We start from the raw sequence: 26806 nt of genomic DNA on the forward strand, positions 1-26806 counted from the left end.
GATTCAACTGGACAACATAAGACCCACACCATCGCTAAAGCCACAATATAACAGTAATAATAAATAACTAAAGACAGCAAAATGGGGGAAGGCATTTGCAGTCAAACACAGAAAAAAATTGTTAAATTTCACCAGAAACTGTCAATGCAAATTAAGCCTACAAGAAGACAGCCATATTTCAACTGTCCAATTATCTTTTTAAGGCTATGCCCGGTGTTGGCAAAGGAATTGAGAGCCGGGCGCCCTCACACAGAGCTGGCAGCGTAAACTGGCAGGGAAATTTCACAAAAGCATCAGAAACTTAAAACGTGGCCGTGTCTTTTGACCCTACCCATTCACTGCTAGCTTTCTCTCCTAAAGACTTATCTACAGGAATATCCAACAGACATTTTACGTTTAAAAAGAAAAAAAAATGTTTAAAAGGGGGAAAAAGATAAAACATCATAAAAATGTCAAGCAGCAATGTTCTAAAAAGGAAAAAAATGAAATATGATAAATGAATAGAATATATCTCTACAATACTGATGGAATATTAGACCACTTTTAAATGTTACGTTGAAAATTACAGGTTCACTGAAAGGCCCCATTAATCTTGAAACAGTTGGGGAAAAAAAGGTTTATGTGTGCATTTTTGTATTTTGAGGGGAAGAGAATCCACCTCTTTTATCAGTTTTTCAAAAGGGTTGATAATCATTTTTCAGGCTAGATACCCACTGATGTGCAAAGATGTTGCCACATATTTATTCTACATTATTACAGAAAACAAAAGCTTTCAATGCGAAACAAATTGTAACACTGACAACAATTACCTATCTGTGTACATCATATACATGTGAACACATACATACAGATACACTCATCAAAATATTAACAATGGTTACCTATGAACCAGACACTGGCTCGGAGATGGCTTTTATCGTCTCCATCTCACTCACTTGTAGTTCCTAAATTGTCTACGACTGAAAAACCTACTACTTTTGAAGTAAGACACCGTCTGTTACACTTAGGCTGAAACTGGCCAGCAGCAGAAATGCACAAAGCACTTCCCACTGGTCAGGAAAGAGGTGAAATTTTTTTTTTTAATATTTCTTTTTTTTCCCCCTTTTCTTCTGCTCGTCTGGTCCCTTTTAGAGGAAGAGGCGGGGGTCCTCCGTTTCCGATAGGTGAATTCTGTTGCCACTTTCTAGAGAGAATTACAAACGAATCCCAGGGCACAATGCATTTCTATACATCAAACCTGGGTTTTGAACTATTGTGACAGGTGCCGCTTACCGGTCTCCAGGTGTGCAGGGGCAGGTGCTATTGTCAACCCAAGAATCTGGCATCGTAAGTCCCTTATTTTCCAATCCTAAAATTGTCTGAACAAACAAAACACCTTTATCTTCTTACAGTGCTTAAATTCATTATTTCATTTATTCTTGTATCCTGGGAATTCTCAACCCTGGCTACACATTAAAATCACCTGGGAGGTTTTCTGTTGTTTTTTTTTTTTTTTAAAGGCAACGTCTGTGACCCAGTTAGGGGTAAGGTCTATGGAATACGTGCTTTTTAGAGACTCGCAGGCGATTCGGATACTCATCCAGGACTGAGATGCCTTGATCTACCCATTCGACGCACGGGCATGAAGCCGCTGTATCTGTATCCGGGGGGTGCTATGGCAAATTACCACAAATGTAATGGCCTAAAACAACAGAGATTTATTCTCTCACGCTTCTGGAAGCCAGAGCTCCAAAATCAGGGTGTCAGCAGGGCCTCCAGGGGAGGGTCTGTTCGTTGCCTTTTCCAGCCTCTGGGGGATCTAGGCGCTCGGCGGTCTCCCAGGCTGTGGCCACACCCCTCCATCGTCACATGGCTGCTCCTCCGTGTGTCTGTCTCATGAGGATACGGCACCGGGCTGAGGGTCTGCCCACATAATCCAGGATGATCTTACCTCTGTAAAGACTCTCTTTTCCAAATAAGGAAGGACACATGCACAAATTCCAGGATCCAGATGTAGGCACATCTTTTGAGGGGCCACCACTCAGCGCTCTACAGCGCCAATTTCCACGTGCTTGGGGGCCTCCCAGTGCTGTGGGTGCGGCTTTTCCGACGCTCAATGCTCAACTGTTGCATTTCGCAAAAAGCAGTGAGTTCATCCGGTTAGTTAAAATGGTGATCCCTTCTTCTGCTCAACTGGTTATAATGATTTCTGGATTAGAGCAGGCAGGGAAAAACTCCTGAAACACTGCATCCAGGTTTTCAATGAGGGCAACACGTCACGGTAAACATTCAGCTTAGATCTTGATTTCACCTTCGACTGGGTTACCATCGTGTGGCGTGTGCCTACTCCTGTCCAGAAATCTATTCTATACCACTCAGCCATAAAAAAGAATAAAATAATGCCATCTGCAGCAACATGGATGGACCTGGAGAAAGTCATTCTAAGTGAAGTCAGCCAGGCAGAGAAAGAAAAATACCATATGACATCACTTATCTGTAGACTCTTAAAAAAAAAATGACACAAATGAACTTACTTACAAAACAGAAACAGACTCACAGACGTAGAAAACAGACTTACAGTTACCAGAAGAGAAAGGAGGTGGGAAGGGATAAATTGGGAGTTTGAGATTTGCAAATACTAACTACTATATATAAAATAGATAAGCAACAAGTTTCCACTGTCTAACACAGGGAACCATATTCAATATCTTGCAGTGACCTGTAATGAAAAAGACTCTGGAAAGGAATACATGTATGTATACGTACGCCTGAATCACTGTGCTGCCCAGCAGACATTGACACAACATTGTAAACCGACTAGACTTCAGTAAACACACACATACAGCAGTCTATTTCAGGCTTTTCCATCCTGTGGAGAAGCACCAGCTCCTCCTTCCCTGGTGCACCTCCAAGCCGTTCTCAGTTTCTGTTCCAACTTTCAGTTGAGAACGAGCTTTGCACTGCGGTTTCTGACCACACAAAAAGTTGCAGCTTCTTTCCTCCGAGGTTTGGTCCCTGCAGCCAGACAGAAGCCGTGGAAGGACCAACCGCATCGCAAGCGCGCTGGTTGCACGCGGTTTCCCCACCGCCCAGCTTTCACCTTCTTCGGCTCCGCGTGGTCCGTTCTGAAACACTTTCAGATTTGTTTCTTTTTCTGCTCTCTTCCCTCTTCTGGCCACACAGCTCTTTATCTAGTGGTCTCCATCTTCATGACTCACATTCCCTGACAATGAGTGCACGTTAAGATATTTCAAACTAAGACCTTTACTGCTTTCCTAAGCGAGCCCATTCGGTCTTCCCGTGCGACACATTTTTAATTCTTATCACAGAACTTCAGGCAGTTTGTACGTTCTATTCTATCAAAAACCCTATTCCGCCCAAGGTTGTCACAATTCAGAGATTACAGCATTTGGCAGGATGTTCTGTTAGGGACAGATTCATAGAGTCTCTTTGTTAGCCGGGCAAACACGGTCCATGAGCTTGTATTTCACACCTCATTTGAGCTCACAATTCAACAAAAGAAGTATAAAAAGAAGCAATTACTTATTTAGATTACCGAATGGATTTTAGAGGGATATTAGATAAGCATAAACTGTCATGGCAAAGCCACAGTCCCCGGCCCCCTTCCGCCCGGGGAGGTCAGACGTGAAGCGAGAGGAGACGAGGACGTGGGAATGTGAGAGTGGCTCGTGATTCTGCCATTCTGGTTGCGTGACTACTTTTTCTCTTGTAGCCTGTTTTTCTCTCTTCTAGAGAGAATGCAAAATTGTGCATTCTCAGAACCAAAAGTGATTTGCAGATACTACTATATATAAAATAGATAAACAGCAAGTTTCTACTGTATAATGCAGGGAACTCTACTCAGTATCTTGCAGGAACCTACACTGAAAAAGAATATGAAAAGAAATATGTGTATATATATGACTGAAACACTAGAAATTGACACAACATTGTAAACCGACTATACCTTAATTAAAAATAAAATATAAAACACGAAAAAAACCCAAAGTGATAACCATAGCCTGCATTTTTCCTTCAGTTTAAAACATCACCACTGGATTACACGTTATTTCAACAAATCAATTTCGCATGTGTACACTGCACACCTTAGAGAGACACAGACAGTGATTTCTGAGGGTGGAAGTCAGGGTGTCCCACTGGGACGAGGAGCCTAGGGGCCCTTTCTGCTTGGGCTTCATTCATGCAGTACCTAAGGGCACCCGTTGAACAAAGCCTACTGGACAAACACGCCAGGAACCAAGAGGAAGTCTGCCAGTGGGGTCAAAACAGAGATCAAGATACAACCCTCTCTTACAGCAGAAAAGAATGTAACGATGCATTTAAGTGTGTTCCTGGATAACTGAAAAATGGTGCTCTACACTGGAATTGGACACATTGTAAACTGACTATAACTCAATATAAAAAAAAAACAGACAAAACCCTCAACAGGTCCCACCTTGGAGGGGTGTGGCAGACACTGCTTGCTGACCGCCATTCTCCCACGCTTCTTCCCTGGCCACAAAGACCACCTCCCAGTACAAAGCATGAAAACAACACCAGATATTCACTGTCCCAGACTACCCTGCTTCTCCAACAAAGAAAGGCACGGAACCCACCACTTACCGAGGAGATCTAAGGGGACGACTTCCAGGGAAAGTCTTCTTTCCAGCTGGAAAGGTCCTCTCCCCTGGTAAAAAGAGATACACGAGGAGAAGCTCCCCGCCCTTCCAGTCTTTGTGGTCTTTGTATACAACCAGATAAGTCTGTGATGCCTGGAGCTGCTGCAGCCATCTTGCAACCATGAGGAAGCAAGCTGGAGGTGGCAGCCAGAGAACTGGGCACAACGGAGTAGAAAGACAGAACAACCTGGGTGATACAACGGTGCTGGTGGATTGAGCAACCAGCTACCTCCAAATTTCTTGTCATGTGAGACGACAAAACCCTTTCACAGCAGCCACCTCTAGGGGGCATTCTACTACTTACAACCAAGCAAATATAAAAGTCCTAGGCTCTCTCCACGCATCAACAGCTCAGGATACGGGAGTGTTGAGCCAACAGATACGGATGCCCAGGAAAACCATGGGTCACGGGAGGTCGTGGACTAAAAGCTCTGTCAAGGGGTGTAAAGGACGATGACCAGAATGTTGAGTTTGGAGGGAGAGGGACCCAGGCCACCTGATCAACATTCCTAATAGAAGGCTTTTTGATCACTCAACCTGAGTCACTCTTTCCCTTTGAAAAAGATCTTCCAAAGCAGGCAGGACAGAGTTCAGCTGAGGTTGGCTGGGGTCAGCCAAGTAGAGACGGCACTCAGCCTAGAATGCCGCTGGAAATGCCACTGGAAAAGGCCTGCCCTGCCCAGCGTCCCTGTATCTCCTGCCCCTACTCGCCCACCCGCCCCTCCTTCATTCACAGAGCACCCTTTCAGTGCCCAACACCGGGGACCTCAAAGAGTCTCCCTGCAAGAGAAGATGGTGACACAATTGTGACAATAGAAGGTGAAAAGTAAGGGGCTCGGATGCCAAGGTGAGGGGCTGGGGTCTCGCCCTGGCTCACGTGGGAGCCGCTGGTGGTTCTGAAGCGGGGAGTTGCTCACTCACCCAACCGCTAAAGCGACCCCACGGAAAACAGGTGCTTCACCAAACGGAAAGGAGGTTGTAAGGGGCACAACTGGGGTGAGAGCTCATCCTGCCCATCGGGCGTCCGGATGCAAGATTATTAGCAACGGCCTCCCTCTCCTCCCCAGGAGAGCTCAGCCCCCTAAGACCTGAGGTGGGTATCTGAGCTGGAGGAGACAAGAGACCTGCCAGCAATGTCAAGTTCACCCAACCGAACACTCTGAGCCCCATATGCCAATACCCAGGGGTGGTGTCTGCAAAATGACTGCCTCTAAGCACTCAGAGACAATTACCTTCAGTTTGCTCATTTAAAAAAAAAAAAAAAAGTGCATTTCCCCCTTGCCTCTTAAATCACTTCTATGTTCCCCGTTTCATTCTTCAGTTCCTCGCTGCAAACAGTAGCAACAACAATAATAATAATACATTTTGACAACACGGGCATCCAGCCCGGCACCGCGGCAGACGCGAGCGCAGGTGATTCCTGAGACTGCCAGCCCGATTCGGCCGCTGCGGTGTGAAGAGCACGAAGGAGGAGCACCTCGCGGCGCGGCGCGGCGCGGCCCGCCTGTGGGGCCGTTTAGGAGCTGCCGGACCGAGCTGCGCTGATGCGCTGAGAGGGACACGTTGCCCATCAAACGCAGAGACGTCGCCTGATTTATACGCACGTCACTGCGTTACCCGCGTCTGCAGCCGCCACACACACGCGCGCGCGCGCGCGCGCCGCCGAGGTCCCCGAGGCCCGGGGCGCTTACCTGCTCTGCGTGTCGGGGCGGTGGCCCACGCAGGTGAGGGCGGCCGTGGTCTGCGCGCTGTCGTTGTCTATGTCCTCCTGGACGGCCCACTGCCCTTCGCTGCTGACTCGCACCGCCGTTATTGTCACGCCGGCAGCCGCCTTAATTCTGTGGGGTAGGAAAAGATATATAGAGATATGTATACATTTATATGACCGTCTTAGTTTAAAACAGGTAGTCACACTATGGAGCCAGGGCAGAGCTCCCCTGCCCCCGGGGGAACACAGGGAGGAGGGGCGGGAACGGCTTTCCTTTGAAAACTTAAGTGTCCTGTTACTTTCACAAGGGCCCCGACGTTGGAGCCCCGGTGCTTTGCCACACGTGTTCATTTTCTGTTTCATCGGGCTGTTGGGAACCAGGTTGCTTTCTGCTTCAGGGGCTCCCGTGGGATGGAGATGAGACACGTGTGTCTGGCAGGAGTGGATGGATGGGAGCTGCCGGGCAGGTGCTTCCCCGGGGGTGGGGGAGGGTCCCCACGAGGGGGCGGGGGCGGGGGCGAGAGGCCACAGGGGCTGCCCAAGCCCAGGGGGTGGCACCGTCCAGGGGACCCTGACCCCACACTGTGGGGAGGAAGCTGGGGGGCCATGCAGTCCTCAGGAGAAGAGGAAACCACACAGCGTTCGGGCAGGATAAAGCGGGCAAGCGCCGCCCGCCTGGTGCAACGCGTGCAGACTCAGTTCCCCAGGGGAGAATCCAAGGTCCCAGGTGCTTCAGCCACAGGGAAAAGGCCAAGGACAGTTCACAGGCTGGGTCGTCTTCCATTTCTTCCCTGCTCCTAAAGCGTCCTCACTGTGTGCTAACCGGAATCCATCTTCTCCGTAACCACGGGGGCTGCACCGGCAGCATCCAGGTTCTCAGACAACGGCCTAGGGACTTGCCCTGATGCTGCAGACATGTCCGGAGAGCAATCAGGAGGGAGGCAGGGCCGTGAGAAGCCCAGCTGCTTGCTGTCCCTAACCAAGGTAAGAAATACCAAAATCGCATGCTCAGACTTCCCGGTGCATGAACTAATGAAGCAGAGGGTCAGCACACGCTTGGCTATGAAGGTGCCTGGCAGCCTCTCTGCTTCCTGGAGGCCTGTGGGCTAACGAGAAATGTCCCGTGAGGCTCTGGGCACCCTGTTCCACAGATAAGTCAAAAGGAACGCCACAATGCAGGAAAATATACAGGAAAAGTACAGGAGTAGAGGAGCATCAGCCAAGACACACCCATCAAGACAAACATTCTGCCGCCACCAAGAACTGGGACGCAAAGTTTCCCTCTAAGATATTAATCCAATCCACACATAACAGCAGGACCTAAGATGCAGTCAAAGCGTATGAATGAAAGAGAAAGGACAACCCACAGAAAGGGGGACTACATCTAAAAATCATCTCTCTGATAAGGGTCTAGTAGCCGGCATATATAAAGAGCTCTTGCAACTCAACAACAAAAAAAAACCCAAATAACTCAATTTGCAAATAGACGAAAGAGCTTGACTAGACATTTCTCCAAAGAATATACACATGGCCAACAAGAACATAAAAAGAAATACAGCATCATTAGTCAACAGGGAAATGCAAATCAAAGCCACATACCACTCTGTACCCACGAGGATGGCTATCATCAAACAGGGGAAGATAATAAATGTTGACAAGGCTGTGGAGAAACCGGAATCTCTGTGCACTGCTGTGGGGAATGTAAAATGGTGCGACCGCTGTGGAAAACAGCTTGGCAGATGCTCCGAAAGTTAAACATAAAATGACTATTCAACTCAGTAATTCCACTTGGACGTATAGACCCCAAAAAATTGAAAACAGATACTCAGACAAACCCTTGTGCATGCATCTCATGGCAGCATTGTTCACAATAGCCAAAAGGTAGAAACAACCCAAGTGCCATCATTGATGGATGGATAAATTAAATGGGGGAGACACATATCCTTTCCAGCCGTAAAAAGGAGTGAAGTGCTGACACCTGTCCTAATGTGGACGAACCTCAAAAAAAATCACTCTAAGTCAAAGAAGCCAGACACAAAAGGCCATATATTGTATGATTCCACTTACACAAAATATCCAGAAGAGGTAAGTCCACGGAGACAGAAAGCAGATCAGTGCTTGCCAGGAGCTGGGAGTTGCAGCATGGGGAGTGGCTGCTTAACCAGCAGGTATGGGGTGTCCTCGGGGTGGGGCTGGTAAAATGTCCTGGAACTGGATAGAGGTGGCGTCTGCACAGCACTGTGAGGCCTGGCACTGAATTGTTCATGTAGAAAAACGGTGAATTTTATGTTATGTGAACTTTACCTCAATTAAAAAAAGAATAATAAACAGGTAAATGGCGTCTCCCAGGAGTGATTGAAACTTTAAAAAAAAGAAGGATTGATCAAAATCAAAAAGAGACCCATGGAAGGGAACCTCTAAAGGTGAAATTTCAAGCAGGAGGAGAGAGTATTCCAGACTCAGAGTTGTCCTAAAGCTCTTGAGTTTGCCGCCTACCGTGAGGAGTCCTGGGGTGGAGTTGCGGGACTCAAACACTTGCATACCTAATTAAGTGAAAAGAAATGCTCTGCTTCCTGGGTTCCGTCTTGACACGGCGCTAAGCTTTGCACCTACTCGCTCGCGCACCGGGCAGTTCCCTCCGGACACTCAGGTGCTGTTCTTTGTCCCAACTGGGTCATTCTGCCTGGAATTCCGGTGATGCCTTCGCTACCTCTTCAAAGCACTGTTCCGGGAATTAATAATGTACGGGAGCCCTGAATAGAGGCAGCCTGTTCTGTCCCTACTCCCAGCCATGCCATCTTGCTGCCAAAGGGGCAACTGGACAGAATGTTCCAGAACTGGTGTCTCAAGAAGTCGAGTCTTCCCACTGTCCGGAGCACTTCCTTGTTTCTACTGGTACTTGCTGTTTTAACAGCATAGCATGCTCTTACACACACACACACACACACACAGAGCTCACAGAGCTGTCACCAAGCAGCCCCACGGTCAGGATGATCACGGTCAGGATGATCACTGTCGTTCTCAACGTCCCAGATGATCCAACTGGGACCCACCCACGCTCCCCTCCCCTCCCGCTCCACCCCACGCAGAGAATTCCCTGCAGAGAATTTCTTTCCAGACCCACACGTGCACCGTTACCGCCTGACAAATGCCTCAGTGGCTAAGTCTGATGACTAATATCTTGCATTTTTCAGCTTTGTCACTGGGCCCTACTCTTCAGTCCTGGAGGTACTAGTACACTGTGGCCACTGACGATCCCTTCGAGGTTTTTGTTTGTTTGTTTATTATCATTTCTTTCATTCTGATCCAGAAACAAGGCACAGGTCCCCTTGTCAGCAGGAACTTAAAGCAGCATCTCCAAGCTGACTCATGTGGTTCAATGCGGTGCCTCCGCACTGTCCTCCTTGACCGTCTTCTGTTTACCCCGACCGAGGCCGTGACAGGCACGCTCTCCCTGCAAGTTTGAGCAGCGGAACGCCCAGCCATGGGGTGACAGGCAAAGTGTTTCACAAAGCGTTTCATAGCAGGGACGGAACCCACCGTGCTCACTGACGACACTGTGCCTGCTGGTCCTAAAGAGATCCACACGGTCCCAGGGGACAGCAGGAAGCAGACGTGGGACAGTGACCACAGCAGATGTCAACATTTTTCAATATTTTAGCCCCCAGTGTGGTCAGACCAGCGCCTGCAGACTGTGCGACGGGTCTGCTTCACCTGAGTGAACTCACTGAGTTCGCACGGAGGCAGGGGGCAGAACAGGGTGGCCTCCCAGGGCTTTACTCAGATGGGATTGGTGGCCCCAAGACACCAGGAATGCTTTTCTAAATGCTGCCAACTTCTCGAGACAGCATCCAAATGATACGCACTGTCTGGTTATTGGAAATTCACCAGCCAACATGTTTAGCAAAGCATGGTAACTAACGTTAGAGGTAACCGGACAACCCACAGCACGGAGAATGCTCACGAGGAAACCGAACCGACGATCGCTCAAAAGCAAGAATGACCACAGCTTTGACATCACAACCACCCATGGACGACACCGGTGACGCCCTGATGATTCCGTCCTCCTGTCCGGGTACCGACAGTGGCACGATGCCAGGAGCTGCAGGTGCCCCGGCGCTGCCCAGAGACGTTGTGGAATTAAAATAATTAAGATTTCCTGAAATGTCTGAACACATTTCACCCCCTAAGAAACACTACGAGTGGGCATTGTTATTTCAGGTTTACAAATGAAAGTCTGTGGCACCAAGAGATTACGGAACAGGACCAAGATCGGAAGTCGGTTCTGCTGTGGAGGCAGGAGCGTGTCTGCCCCCCTGGCCGCCGCCCCTGGGGCGCAAGAGCTGGCGTTCACGCCGGGCTGCGCAGGCCGGGGCCCCGGCCCCGCCGCTCACTCTGTCTGCCACGCTGAGGCTCCTCCTCTCTCTAGAGAGGGAAAAGTAAGAGAGGCTGGAGCGGGCTGAATAGTGTCCCCTAAACATTCATGTCCTCCCGGAACTTCAGAATGTGACCCGATCTGGAAACTGAGTCTTCACTGATGTGAGTAAAGAGCTCAAGATGAGATCATCCCGGAGTTACGATGGGCTTGAACCCACGAGCGGTGTCTTTATAAGAGAGAGGAAAGGAGCAGACACAGAGACACAGGACAGAGGGCCGTGTGAAGACAGGGAGAGACTGGAGTGATCTGTCCACAAGCCAGGGAACACTGAAGACGGCCGGCCACCACCGGAATCCCAGAGACAGGCGTGGAATGGAGACTCCCTCAGAACCCCCAGAAGGAGCCCACCCTGTGGTCACCTTGATTTTGAACTTCCAGCCTCCTAAACTGTGAGAGAAAGCATTTCTGTTGTCTCAAGCCACCTGGTTTGTGATCATTTGTTGTTCAGCCCTAGGAAATGAACATAGAGGGCATCTCATTACACTGCTGTCTGGGCAGAGAGATTACACTGTACAAAGTGCCAGGCAGAGGACCTGCTGCCTCTGTGTATGTGTGACATGATACAATACGTGCTATATGATGTGATATGTGATATATATGATATATAATGTGTTATATGATATGATATGTGTGATATATATGGTATATGATATGATAGTGATATGACATGTGATGTGTGATATGACATGATACATGTTCTATATATGGTATGTGGTGTGATATATGATATGGCGTATGATGTGTGATATATATTATATGATATATAGTGTGTGGTATGACATGTGATATGATATATGTGGTATGATATATGATGTGTGATGTGATATGATATGTGATGCAATATGATATGTGATATATATGGTATGTGATGTGATATATGATACAGTGTATGATACGTGATATGTATAATATATGTGTGCGATATATGATGTGTGATGTGATATGTAATAGGATGTGGTATGATATGTGATATGATATATGATGTGATATGATATGTGATATATATGGTATGTGATGTGATATATGATATGGTGTATGATATGTGATATATATGATATATGTGTGTGATATGATATATGATGTGTGATGTGATATATGATGCTTGATGTGATATATGATGTGATATGATATGTGATATGATGCAGTATGGTATGTGATATGATATATGTGGTATGATATATGATGTGTGATATGATATATGATATGTGATATGATGTGGTATGATGTGATATGACATTCCTTTCCGTGAGTAAAGGGAGAAATTAAGAAACTCAGTTGTCTGGGGAAACAGATACTTCCATATTAATAAAATGAATTTATAAAATAAAGAGAAATACATTCTGATTATCTTTGCTTTTGGTTGGCTGTGAAGGGCATTCCTACCTGCCTGGGAGGGCTGGATGCTCCCAGAAATGAAAGTCAGGGAGGTGGTGGAGTTAGTGATGATGATAATGATTCACAAGATGTGGGAGTTTGGATAAATGACTGAACTTTTGTGAGTCAGTGTCCTCACCTACAAAATGTGGGTGATAATATCAACACTAGAGTGTTGTTACTATGAAGATTAAGTGACCCACTGTATGTAAAGCGCTCAGAGGAACACCTGGGGACAAAGACAGTGTTAGATATTGTTATTTTTCTCACAATGAACCACCACATACTCTCGAGAGATCATACACTCAGGCGTCAAGCCCCCTCCCTGAGATGTCCTTTGGAATTGCTCTAAGTCTCCATCAGCACCCCAGCCACCTCCCCCTCAGATATGAGTTCCCTGATCCTACTCCTGTTCTTTGGCAGGAAATTCCTCTCATGTCCCAAAACAGGACAAAGTTTCCATTTGCTGTAGTAAATTCATTTTTTTCATAAAGGTTATCCTAGAGAATATCCAACCTTCAGCCTTTTGGGTTCAAAGGACATCAGTGTACACCTGACATTCTCAGAACTCTTCTGTGATTGTAGCTGACCAAAGAAACAATCCAATTCTGGTTCATGTCTCTTTAAATGTCCAGAAGTGGGGCCAGCTTTAGAAGTAGCTCTCCACAGAAATTCAAATGACGTCCCCAGTTCTCTAGGCACCTGACTGTTCAGCGCTCACTTATGTGGGTTTTGTGTACCAACAGGCTCTCTTCTTGTGGTCACAGTGTGGCTGCAACAGCTCCGGATCTCACATCCTCATCCACAAAGGAAATGCAAGATTCTCTCCCTCAGAACAAAATCCAGGATCCAGGTTTTCACTGGTTGAATTCGATTGAGTATTCAACCTTGGAATCTGTAACTGTGGCCTAGTGGGTGGAAGGACAACGTTCACTGGTTTAGCCAGTCAATGATCATTCTACACTAAGAGCAAAGTTAATCCCGTCTGAACCACAAGGGAGAGGTTGGCATGGTGTGGCTCCCAAAAGGAAACTCAAGTTACAACAGAAGAAACGAGTGCTAGGTATCAAGAACAAGCCTAAAGCCAAGTTACTGAGGGTCTGCCTCTCTCCTACATATGAGTTATAAAATTGTTCCTAAATTCCAGTTCTCAGTCCAAATCCTTCCCAATTTTAGAATCTATTTGCTAGAACAATTTAAGCCTAGAAAAATCCATGTCTTGAATATTCATTAAGTTTGTTTTAGAGAAATATTTTTGGAGTTGGTGATATTCTTAACGCTTGTTACTTAAAAGCTACAATAATCTAAAAGTATGTGACAGCAATTAATGGTCTCAGCACTGTAATGAGCTTGAGGGATGTGGGGGCTGAGCAAGGGAAAGTTATGACCAGCAGGTGGCAGTAGCACGCAGCAGGCTTTAACTGGGCAAGGCTTTGACAGGTTTGCGCGTTACAGGAGTCCCTCAGAGCCTCAGACCTTCCAAAAGGTGTGACACGAGGGTCACGAGCCTGAGGTGGGGAGGGCAAGGGAGCCAGGGAAGAGGCGGCTCAGAGAGGGGGCTTACATGTCACCAAGCAGCACAGAGGGAAGTCTCCAGGTCAGACAGCTCCAAAGGGTAGCTGCGGCTTGGGGTCTTCTACAAAGCCTACAGCCAATAGACACTGGGAACAGTTTTCCAGGGTATGCAAAGCAGGCAGGCTCCACACAGCTAAAAATATGTTTATTGGGGATATTTTTATTTTTAAAACAATTAGATGTGTCGAGTTTGGCTCTGGCAGGCTTTTGAGCTAACAGGTCCCAGTCTGCTGTGCAGAAATAAACAATAAAGGGGCCAATTGACAGGGACCATCTCTGGCTCATTTATATAACGACCACTTTCTGACATTCACCCAAAACCCACATGTGTACTTCTGCAGGGTCTTCATTGTACAAATATTTGCTGTCTATATTTCCAAAGTTATGGGATTACATAAGAAGACATTGGCAGAATAAGAAACTGTTGATGAACTGAGCCTTCAGGAGACCAGTCCCCACTCTCATGTCACCCGTGGATGATGGGGCACCTATCCCCAGCCCCCATCTCTGCCGTTTGGGGGCAGGAGGGGGAGGGTCGGGCTCTGCTGACTGTCAGCTATAAACACAAGGCAAACACAGTGCACATCTACTGCAAAGTGCAATTGCAAATCTTGTAATACTGAAGGACTGGCATATGCCAGCAAAGCTACTGGGAAAGAGAATCCAGCAGGGACCCACCAACCACCCCTCGAGGGGTATTTACTGACAGTTCACAAGGAAGGGAAAAGAGAGCAGTCTGAATAGCAAAGCAGAAGGAAGCACTTGGGGGAAACGGGGGAAGCCCGAAGTAAATACGTCTGCTAAGTTGATGCTTTTTGTGATCCTACCGGCAATGTCAAGGGCAGAATGAAAAATGCGACGTCGTACGGTTACATAAAATCGGAGGAAAACAACAAAACCGTCAACAGGCAATGCATGTTCCCACTCCACGTGGCACAGAGTGGGAATTACTGAGCCTGAAATCCGTTTACTGTAAGATACACCAAACTTCTTTGTTTTATCTTTATTTCGTTTCTCAAGGAAGACGAAAATCCCCACCAAGTTTCTCTCCTTTTTCTATTTTCTATGGGATTTTACATTCCCGTTTTCAGTGGGTTAATTTTAATTGGCCAAAGGTTCCACAGCACTCTTGTAGCTCTGAATGGCAATGCTTTAAAACAAAAAAAATGCACATTTCACATGTGTGAAAATATGCTAACATTCTGGAAAAAATAAATTTAAAAATTAAAAAATGGGAGGGACAAATTAGGAGTTTGGGGGTTGTAGATATTAACAGATAAATAACAAGGTCCTACTGTATAGCATAGGGAACTATATTCAATATCTTGTAATAGCCTATAGTGGAAAAGAATCTGAAAAAGAATATATGTACACGCAAAACTGCATCACTTTGCTTTACAGCAGAAACTAACATCACATTGTAAATCAGCTAAACTTCAATAAAATATATATACGTGTACCAACATTCTGTGTTGGAGAGAAGCTGACTTCCTCATAATTTCTTAAAAAGCACGTGCCTTCCTGCCTCTAAACCTTTGCTCTCACTGTTCCCTCTGCCTGGAAAGCTCCCCCCTAACACCCACAGGACTCACTCCCTCATCTCCTTCAGGTTTGGGCAAATGTCATCTCTGTGAGCCTCTCCCAGGCCACCTGATCTAAAACACAGCCCTGTTTAATACCCCCACACTTCACATCTGTGTTTACTGCCTGTCTCCCCTGTAAGCACCAGGAGAGCGGGAGTTTTCTGATGTTTTGTTTCCTGCCTTATCCACCGTTCTGAGAGCCACGCCCGGGACGTGGGATGTCCTTAATAAATGTTGGGACAACAAAAGGTCTCTGTCTGAAGTGTCATCCGTCTCTGGGTGCTCCACAAATATTAGACTTTGAGGGTGAAAGGTGCTCAGTGAGAGACAAAAGCCGCCAAGGGCAGCGGAGGGAGCCCAGGCGTTGCAGCCCCAGGGACGAGAGTTTCTTGGACTTTTAGGCACATCGGAAAGACCTTGTTACAGACTTCTGGACCCCAGCTCCAAAGACCGGGATTCAGTAGGTCTGGGGTAGAACCCACCGCGCTGCATTTCTAAACAGAATGCCACGCCAGTGCAGGTGGTCCCCAGAACACTGTCTGGAGGACAGAGCTTGGGACACACTTCAGACAATCACAGGCTGTCAAGGAGAAGGATGCTGGGGAAACCTGGTGCTCGACTCGCTTTCTGAGATAAGCCCAGCCCAGGGCACGGGAGCGCTTCTGGGATGCGATTTAGGGAAACTGTAAAGATACTTTTAATTTGGAAGTCAAGTCACCTCCATCAGAGTGGAGGGTTGGAGGGCGTGGATTTGAGCCCTGAGAAGAGGGATCTTCGTGTGAGCGAGAAATCCCCCAAAGCAACACATGCCGATCCCTGTGTAACGATCTCTGTTCAACGTAATCTCTTACCTAAGAGAGTCAGACATTAAGCACACTCTGCATATAGCTTCTGACAAATTCAAACGTTAACATCTTACCCGAGCAAAAGAATGGTTTGAATTAGCTCAGTGTTTCTACCACAACAGGTGCCTTGATTGCGTTGTTCGGTTGGTTGGTTTGTTATCAGCTCCCGGGAGACAGCCAGATAGCAGCTAAGTCGATTTGCAGAACCACAGGGCCCCTCAAAGCGAGGGAGGACCAGAGATAAGAATGAGCTGCGTGGCTGATTCCCCTGCACACCTGGACATTTCTGCTCCGCTCTGGCCCAGGGGCTCCGAGCGTGGAAATGCCAGCAGGCTCCTCCCTGCAGGGAGCTCCATTCAGCCCGTGAGGTCCCCACTTCTCTCGCGCCTGGATGAGGCTGATGAATTCTGTGATGCAGTCGTTTCTGCCCTGACCCCGTAGACACTTGGCCAATCTCAAATCACAGCGCCGTCCACACACCGTCTAGCAGAGCAAGTTTACCCCACAACCCCCACTGGGTCTCCCCTACTCTAAGCGAGCTGTATTGGTTTCCTATGTCAACTCTTTTTCCATAGCCAGTATTTTTTGGTTATTTATGGTACCAGTCTGGTAGACCAGTAGGATCTCAGTCAGTGCAACAGCACCCCCTAGAAGGCATGTGGAAACAAGCAGGGGTGTCTGGGGTTGCCAGTGAGAGGACACAGGGGACACTGCCGGCATTAAAAGGATTAGGTTCGGGGATGCTCAAAGCCCTGCCGTGCACAGAACAGTCCTGCTTCACTCCAAATGCCGATGATCCCCCCACTGAAAAACATGGCAGGCATCTGATTTTTCAGCCTCTGTAGAGATCGTGTCCCCATAACAATGGCCGGGGACACCCCAGGCTGAGTTGCAGACACTCCCTAACTGCTCTGCCCTCCTCCCTCGTGGAGCACGGGCCTGTCCTTCAGCTTCGGGGGGCAGGGGGGAAGCAGCCTCCCTGCAATTTCCGGATGTGCTGTGCCACAGCCAAGAAGCCGATACCTGCCCCGATCTCAGGTCCATCGGGGATGCAGTCTGCTCATCCTCTTTGCTTCTTTGCAAAGCCCCACGTGTTGGCTCCCACAGGAAAACCAAGCCACCTTCAGATCACATTTAAACATCTGACATGGAAAAGGCTCCCCCAATGCAGGAAGCTTTATCCTCTGATTCCCAACCTTTGCCTCTGGTCGCCATCCCCTACAGAGGGACGTTATGACAATATGGGCCTTTCGGTTAGCAGAACCGCTCAACACACACACACACACACACACACACCCCCCGTGAGCAGCACGTGGCAGGGGCAGGGAAGTTGATATTGTCTCAGGGCCCAGTGAACAGCTTCTCCAAATGGTGATCCAATTAGTAAGGCAATATTGTTTTATGGAAACCCCAGATTAATAAATGTACAGTAATTAAGAACCAGAAATGCTTTTGAAATGAAAGGCACTTGGAAAGCAGCCGCAGCCTTAGGGCTTTGGAAGTCAAACGTGGCTGAGGTGTACTCAACTTCGCTTGAGGTCTATGCACTGTGTATCGACAGCATGTCAGGCATTTTAACCACTTCCTATATGCAGAAAAAATAGGCAGTCCTAGGAGACAGACAGACAGACAGACAGACAGATAGAATAGTGATGTTGAGCCCACAGACTTTCAAGCTGCATTTCTGACTTAAAACCTAGACTCTAGTGTGTGACCTTGGAAAAGTCGTTTAACCTCTTTGTCTCTCAGTTTCCTCATCTGTAAAATGGGACTGTTAATAATAGTACCACTCACAGTGTCATTGCAAGGATTGCATGGAGACAGTACATACAAAAGGCTCAGAGCAGAGTCTGGCATATAAGGACTCTCCAGGGCTCGCTAGGCTGGTGGTGGTGACAGAATGCCCAGGTGCTGACTCCTTCACAAGCCAGCCCAGCCCTAAATGCCAACATTCCAAAGAATCATCCCTTGGTGTTAAAATGCTTCAGAGACAGGCTGAGAAGTACAGAAAAGCTGTCCTGAGAGTTGCCCAGCAAGCTCCCAGCCCTGGTCATCTCACCCACAGAAGGCCAGGTGGACAAGTAGAGTCTCCCAGCATCCATCCCGTTTCCTGGTCCAGCACCTGGACTTCCCTTGGGAGCCACCCATGCTCAGTCCAGGTACCTGAGGCTAGACTGACCCGGCCCTCAGCTTCACAGATTGGTACGTGTAGCCAAAGTGTTGTGTCCCCCTGGGCAGTGACTGGTCCAAGGAGGAAGCACGTGGCTCACCCAAACCAATCAGAACATCCCATCCCCTAGACACAATTCACTGGCCCAAAAACAGGCATGTTACCCAGAATTTGTCAGAGAGTTGAGCCCGGGGTCTCTTTTCACTAAGCAGTAACTGTTGCAAGAGTCCACCACTTGCCTGAGAATAAAACCAGTAAGGGAAAGAAAAGGCAATAGGCAGAAGAAGATGGCTTCCCAGGTACACTGTCTGAGCATCTGGATCCAGCCAGACCTGAGGCTGTATTTTCAGTTACATGAGCCAGTAAACTCCCTTCAAGCCACTCTGAGTTGGGTTTCTTCTATTTGCATTTGGAAATGCACTCAAAAACAGCCAGGCTCTGACATTTCTACCACTCAGAGGACCAAACAGAATCTTCCCAAAGTTCACAGAAGATACATATGTAAAGTTACCAACTGTGAGGCAAGGACAGGAAAACAGATGGTGGAACGATAAATGTCCTTGTGAATACAGAGAGCAAATATTAAATAAGGAGAATCTACAGAAACAACCAAAGATCCTCTCCCTTTCTGATATCCATCACTTCAGAATAAATATTAATAAACAAAGCTAAGGAATAAAAATTCAATTCATAATTCAAAAATAACCTGACCTTTCATGGAATTAAACTCTTTTTCTGTCAAACCTGGTATTTTTTAGAATGTTTGGTGATATAAGTCTTCAAATGCCTAGTAAAGAGTCATTTCATCCTAGTAATTTAAAGCACTTTGTGAGCTGCAATGAATTTTTTTTCCTCTCCCACCCAGACACAGCCAAGGGATCAGCCTGATGCATTGGATATTTCCTGTCCTTGGAGGCTTGTCAGTAATTGGAAGGCAGCAACATGGATGGACCTAGAGATGATCATACTAAGCAAATTAAGTCAGACAGAGAAAGATAAATACCCTATGATATCACTTATATGTAGAAGCTAAAAAAAAAGATGATCCAAATGAATGTATTTACAAAACAGAGACAGAGTCACAGACATAGAAAATAAACTTACGGCTACCAAAGGGGAAAGTGGGAGGGGGGAGGGAGAAATTAGGAAATTAGGAGTTTAGCAGATGCACACCACCACATATAAAACAGATAAAGAACAAGGACCCACTGTATAATAGCCCAGGGAACTCTATTCAATATCTCACAATAACCTATAACGGAAAAGAACCTGAAAAAATATATAAATATCTGAATCACTTTGCTGTGTACCTGAAACTAACAACATTGTAAATCAACAACACTTTAATAAAACAATTACACATCCAGAAGCATATACGACAAAGAAGCTCTGGGACAAAGAGAGCTGAAGATTGACTTCGAAACTGGCTAACAGTTCCCAGTATGATACTAACTGGATCCCTGCGCTGCTTGGTGCGACACCAAAACCACATCCCCAAGGTGCGTTCATCTGGTGAGCTGTTCTCATCTTTGAAGAAGCAAAAACTCAGTCAGATGCAATGGGATCCGGGAAGACCCTACTCCTTTCTGTTCCTCCTAAGAGCCAAGACTGTTCCCCCCTCGGAGCTCAGCACGGCTGCCCCCTCTCAGCTCTCCCGGGCTCTTTTGTTACGCCCACCTCACTCTGCTCAGCCTCTTCGCTCACTGATGTACCTTGTCTCGTGTCCACAGGCAGTTTGAATAGCAACAAACAAATCATTAAGGAGGGAGCTAAAAAGCAGCAAACCGTTGAGAACCAACATGCAAAAGCAAACAGAATGCACTGACTTGCTCATCCGCGATGGGCATTCTGTCCTCAGCCAGCAGTGATACAAAGCCGCTTTTAATACGCCGCTCCCTGACTCGGGACACATCAGCGGCCCCAGCGCTGACCCGCGTCCAGACTGGACTTGGCCAGACGTGCTTCTCCTCACCAGCCAGCTGACCTCACCTCCCTCCCACTGTGGGTCCGTCTGGTCTTGGCTCCATTCGAAGTCAACAAGTCCTCCAGGACTCGTCTGGCTCAGGAAACGCGAGCACCAGAAACACCAAAACCCCAAGGATTTCTCTGTGCCTCCCTCGCTAGGATGTAATCTTCGCGAGGTCAGAGGACCACACCCTTCCGCACTACACGGTCAGCACAAGAACAGCGCCTCGCAAGGGGAAGGCACTCAGACACCTGCCGAACTAACAAATGAACGAATCTCCCACCAGAGAAATATTACACGACACTGCTCTGCATGGGCTAAATGAAAAACATGTTACTAAGACCCTGGCATTCCTTAGAACCTTGTTTAAATAACTTGGGCTTTTATAATATTAATATAACATGTAATTATATAATATAATAATACAAATAGCACAGAAATAATATATTATTAATAATATTAATAATTACATAATTAATATTTATATAATTATAATATTAACTGTTATAGTATATATTACGTAATAATAATTACAATATAGTTAATAATTATAATATAATTAGTAATTATAATAGTAACATTAATATTAAGTATATATTTAATGATATTACTAATATTAATTATATAATTAATATAAATAATATAATAAAATAATTATTTTATTAGTTATATGACATACACTATATTATGTTATATTGTATATGTTACATATTATATAATGTATACTGTATATTCTATAATATGTTATATCATATTGTATTATAAAAAGTAAATTATTTAAACAAGACAATGAAAAGAGCAAGCTTTTATCTCATCAAATTTTAAACTGCTGGCAACTCATTCCATTTCTTACATGCCTGAAATTGTGTTTAAAAAAATTATGATTTTTAATTGCATTTTCAGGTTGTGGGACCAAAACCCACAAGGGCACATGAGAATACTTTAGAGGGTGTGACAAGGACATAACATTAATAATACTGAGCTGGAAAAAAGAGAGTTTCTAGTCTTTATCAACCCCTTTGACTGAAGCAGGTGGGAAGTGACAGCTGCATGTTAATGTTTAACCTCTTCTAACCCTCGCAAGTCTCCTCTCTGAACGGGGAGGACTGAGGACGCTCACAGGCAAGGCCCTGTAGAGTCTGCAGCCATCTAGCTGGAATGTTACAACACTGGCTTTTGTGCATAATTGTTATTACAGCTGCCTTCTATTTATGGCAGATGATACTGGTTTTCCATTTATAGAAGAGATATAAATTTACTTTAATGAAAATACGAGCTGATTTAAAGGAAAATATTAATAGAACAGCAGTACTGGTGGTGTGTACACATGGGAGAAACAGCGAAATCTGATGGGAAACAGACAGCGCCAACCGCCCAGCCCCTCAGGTCAGGATTGCCACGGTGTGGTGGGTTTAGGAGGTCAATCCACTCCCATTACAGCTACACATTTATTTTCATGTGTAATAGAAACACATAAAGCCTGAATATCAGGAGATTGGTCTTCCACTTTAAGGGAGCAAGATAAAATTTTCTTTTAAGATAAATGTATTGCCCCCCAAACGTGTGTCAAAAGAAACGAGAGCAGTGAGGGAGTAGGCACTACGGGTGCTGCGCAGGTGTGGGACACCTGGGATGCGGGGACAGGCGGGCCCCTCAGGCGCCCTGGACGAGCCCTCACAGGCAGCCTCACACTCCGCGGCCACCCTGCGGCCGCACCCTCGGGGTCTTGTGCTGCCAATCAGAGAGGCAATTTTCCACCACAAGAGGTGGTCTCCCTGCCCAGATCGATTCAGCTAAGATGAGGGCGGCGGAATCTGAGAATTCCTCGCCAGGCTGGGTTTGCTCAACAGCTCAGATGAAAGAAGAAAACATATCTGGAGGAGGGATCGAGCTGCTAAGGAGGAACTGAGTTTATCTTCAGTTGTCAAAACACACCGCTGTGGAACATGCAGCCCCCTGCCTTCACCTGTCTGCATACATCCCTCGGTCTCTCCCGCCGGTGAGGCGCCGGGAACGGCAAGCCACACACAGAAAGGATTTTCAAGCAAAGACAAGGCAAAGAAAACAGATTTTTCAAGAGCAAAACACTAACAACTTTCACAAATTTAGACTGAGCTGGAATAATCTGAGGAGTGGATCAACCCTGAAACATTCCAAGAACAGTGTCTTCAGACTGAGCCTGATGGAATTTCCAGGCACCCGATGACAGCCATCAGACCACCCACCTTCCCTAGACTTCTCAACGTTTCAAGCCCTCTGGGCTGGGGTGCAGCTCGACAGATCTAGTGGTTTTATGATTAAGAAACAGGCTCACGGAAGCAAAGTGATCCACGTAAGGGCTTAAAGAGCCACGACCAGAACTCAGACGTCTTTCGTCTCCACCATCCGATGTCACGGCTCATGAAGCAGGCAGTAAAAATGCACCTTTCTTGCAGCCACTATGGAAGACAGTACGGAGGTTCCTTCAAAAACTAAAAATAGAGTTTCCATATGATCCAGCAATCCCACTCCTGGGCATGTATCTGGAGAAGATGGAAGCTCTAATTCAAAAGGATTCATGCACCCCAATGCTCATAGCAGCACTGTTTACAACAGCCAAGACATGGAAGCAACCTGCATGCCCATCGACAGACGACTGGATAGGGAAGATGTGGTGTATAGAATGGAATACTATTCAGCCATAAAACAGAGTGAAATAATGCCATTTGGAGCAACATGGATGGCCCTAGAGATGATCACACTAAGTGAAGTAAGTCAGACCGAGAAAGACGAATACATACAATGGCACTTACATGTAGAATCTTTTTTAAAAAATGACACGAATGTATTTACAGAACAGAAAATGACTCACAGACACAGAAAACAAACTTACAGTCACCAAAGGGGAAAGGGGACGGGGAGGGATAAATTAGGCATTTGGGATTCGCAGATACGCACTACTGTATATAAAACAGATAAACAACAAGGTCCTTCTGTAGAGCACAGGGAACTATACTCAATGTCCTATAATAAACCATAATGGAAAATAATACGAAAAAGACCATACACACACACACACACACGCACACACACACACACACACACACACACACATAACTGAATCCCTTTGCTGTACACCAGAAACTAACACAACATTGTAAACCAATGACACTTCAACAACAACAAGAAAAAAAATGCACCTTTCCCACATTCTTACACCAAATGCCCTGCTCAGAATTATCATTCAGTATCCTGGGACCAACTCTTAGAATGAATAAGATAAAAACAGGTGATCTCAACTAGAAAAAATGGAAACACTAAACTGCGCTGAGAAACCACATTTGCATGAGAAGAAAAGATGAACTGCATCCTACTTCCGTCTGTGTTTTAGGATTCTAAAGATATCAGGGGTACAATTGAAGTTATTTATGTTTCACATAAAATCATGTGGTAATAACCTAAAAAGTCGAGCACTCAAGGAAGGGTGTAAGTTGGAGTTCTTTGCTTGCACACAGGAGAAGCCCCTTCTGGTCAGCTTATGAGAAAAAGAGTTACAGGAGGGATACAGGACATCTCATAGAATGAAGGGGAAGTCTGGAAATCCGAGTCCAGAAATGGGCCCAGATCCAGGGCACGTATCTTGCAGGACGGCCACAGAGACCACCTGACCAGAATCATCAGGCCCCACCCCAAGCTTCCACTCCAGCCAGCACCTGAACGGCACATGCACCGGCCATCTGCAGTGACCGCACTTCCTACTGGTGCCCAGAATTTCCCACTGCGCCCAGCCCAGTCCCTGTGTGGATTGTGCATGTGAGCACACACGTGCACACACATGTATACACACATGCATGCACACACACACAGCAAACACCTGTGAAGCACCCCTCCCCAACCCCGCCCTCAGCCCACCGACTTCAGCACAGCCGTGGCGGACAGCTCCACGTGCCGCTGCCCCGGCCTTGACCACCATGCTCTTGGCTTCTCTGATGTTTTTCCTCCCAGTTTTAATTCCCCAGGACAACCTTCAACCAACTGGGCTGGAAGTCAGCAGACAAGTGCTCCCACTGCCCGCACCCTTCCAAGGGGGGACCCCAGTGGGACGAAGCCCCAGGGATCTCTCAGCGCACTTTTATCAGCTTCTCCCCCTTCCCTGCCCCACTTTTTTGACCAACGTCCACAGTCTCCAGGCACTCCCACACCGTGCCACGCTTTAAGTACCACTTACATTAACATTTTCTTTTACATCTTCTCACTGCCTTTACATAAATGTATGTGGGAGGAAGCAATCTATCAGCACTTACATTGAAAAAAAAATCAATGTCACTTTCTATAAAGAGAAGAACCCCTAAAATGAGTACAGTGAAAACAAAACCATGTTGCTGAATTCCAGCCGGCCGGCCACTGCTGCCTGCCAGAGGCTCCCAGCCTGGGGCGTGGGCTTGCCCTGCTCAGAACAAACCCAAAACCAAAACCCGCCAACAATGGGATCAGCAAGTGGTGAGGGATGCAAGGGACTCTGGAGCATCACACAGAGACTGGTCTCCTTGACCAAACCAGGGCCGAAAGAGGATGCAGGAGGCGTCAGCTCTCCCTGGGTAACTCAGTGTTACCTAAGCACCTGTCTGTGGTACTTGCAAACCCTGCACTCATCTCAGGTGTTGCCTGAAGTAATTTTTCCCCTGCGCTCGTGGTTCCCAAAGCGTAAGGTGCAGACTGGCTTTAGGTGGAGCCTCGGGTGAATTTAAGGGCAAACGGCATTCTGACGCCTAGTAGCTTCTGGAGAAAGTGAAACAACAAAATTAAGAACTCACGGGTCCATGGAAGGTGGCTGGGTTTATGTGTGGGTATCACCAAAGAGAGTCAACCGCTTTCTCTGGACTCCGGTTACTCTCTTTACTATGGGAACATGAGGCAGTGGCCGGTCAAACTTTCTAACCAGCTGTGACAGACTGTGACGTACGCTCCTTAAAGGCAGCCATTGGCTGCCCACCCACCTCGCGACACCAATTAGGTGATTTAGCTGATATCCACGGTCCTGAGTCCTGATTTAACTTCTTCCCATCAGTTGAATGTCTTTCAGGACAAAAGCAACGAGCTGTTCGTCTCTTCCACCGCCAGCTATAATTAACTGCAAAAATATTTTCACTTTAGCCATGAGATGGTCTCGTTAAAGTCACCTAGGGAGTCACAAAAGGAAGGGTTGGCGCTGGAGTCTGAGATTTAATAGTAAGGCAAGGCGTGCGCACTCCGCTTCCCATAAAAACTCACCCCCGTCTCCTACTCTGTGAGTGACTGCTGTGTATTGAAATGAGCTGGTCCACCGTGGTCACAGATTAGATTCAGAGTCTGAGACTGAGTTTCTTGGAGAAAGCAACAATGAAATGGATTATTCATACACACACAGAGGTGGCTTTTTTTTTTAATCTTAGCTCAAATGTTACAGTACATTGTGTGCCATTCAGTTGCAGTCCAATTTCTGACACAATTTCCATAACAGCAAAATTTACATACAGATGGCAAATAAATACACCCTTTCTGCCGCTTGGTCTGCAGAACTTACGGTCAGCAAATCCTCTTAGGGGCTTTATTAACCTGCTCAGTGATGGAAAGGTTAGATCTGATCTTACGGATCTCAGCTGTGCCATCCAGCCCCGCTGCAAAGTGAAATTTAACTCTCGACATGTTCCTGCAACACGAAGCCACCAAAATTGAGGAGTTTTGTGGGTTTTTTTCCCCCTGTAGGCAGCGTTGGAAATAGCCACTCTGCCTCATTTTTCACTCAAGCCACAAATGGGCTTTTTCTCTCTCCCTTGTCTTAAACAGCACATCACGATCAGCCAGAGAGCTAAGAGGGAAGCAAGCTGACCAACACACATGATCGCCAAGCAGGAGTAATGGCCCTGGACACGCCAGGAAGAGTGAGAAGCATGTGGGAGGGGTGCTCCTGAAATGGAAGAGACGTCAGGACGTTCGGGACATTAGGAAGGCCTGGCTGGAAGCCCTGCGAAGCCCCAATGGAGGTCCCCTTCCACGTGTCCCTGTATTTCACGCTGAGCCCTGGCAGGGAACATCTACGACTCAAGGGGCTAATTTGCTGGTTAAAACCAGCCACCTTCTACAGCTACACAAGGAAAGAAACGTGTCTGTGAGAGAGCCGAGCGGGCCCGCATCTCTCTGCAAACTCTCAGGAGAGTCCTGGAGAGTCCATTTCCTGTGCGTCGGGAGAATTTAAGTGGAAAAGTTCATCTCAGATCTAAGAAGGGTGAGGCTCCAGGGAGGGGACTCCAGGGAGCAAGGAGGTCTTGGGAAGGCCTTTCCTTTTGCCCTAATGATGGTCTTCACACCCGAAGTCAAGGGCAAGGCCCTTGCGCGTGGTACCTCTGCCAAGCAGTGGCCCCCATGAGTCAATCCCCAAGATAAAAACCTGTGCCCTCGGAAGTCTCAAACTGATGACGGAAAAGGATGGAAGACACAGGAGTGGTGAAGGGAAGAGTGAAGGTAAGACGC

General features: G+C 46.8%; 1 protein-coding gene across 2 annotated transcripts in view; it reads right to left on the bottom strand.

The window, feature by feature from the left end:
• The window catches only part of TMEM132B (transmembrane protein 132B), a 317694-nt gene that overhangs the window by 137879 nt on the left and 153009 nt on the right, over window positions 1–26806 (bottom strand). For both annotated transcript variants that reach the window (XM_074356446.1, XM_074356447.1), the window contains one exon: window positions 6350–6496. In XM_074356446.1, the coding sequence (XP_074212547.1) occupies window positions 6350–6496 (147 nt within the window). The remainder of the gene's footprint in view (window positions 1–6349; window positions 6497–26806) is intronic.

This window comes from Camelus bactrianus, chromosome 32 (genome assembly GCF_048773025.1).
Source record: "Camelus bactrianus isolate YW-2024 breed Bactrian camel chromosome 32, ASM4877302v1, whole genome shotgun sequence".
Taxonomy (NCBI): domain Eukaryota; kingdom Metazoa; phylum Chordata; class Mammalia; order Artiodactyla; family Camelidae; genus Camelus; species Camelus bactrianus.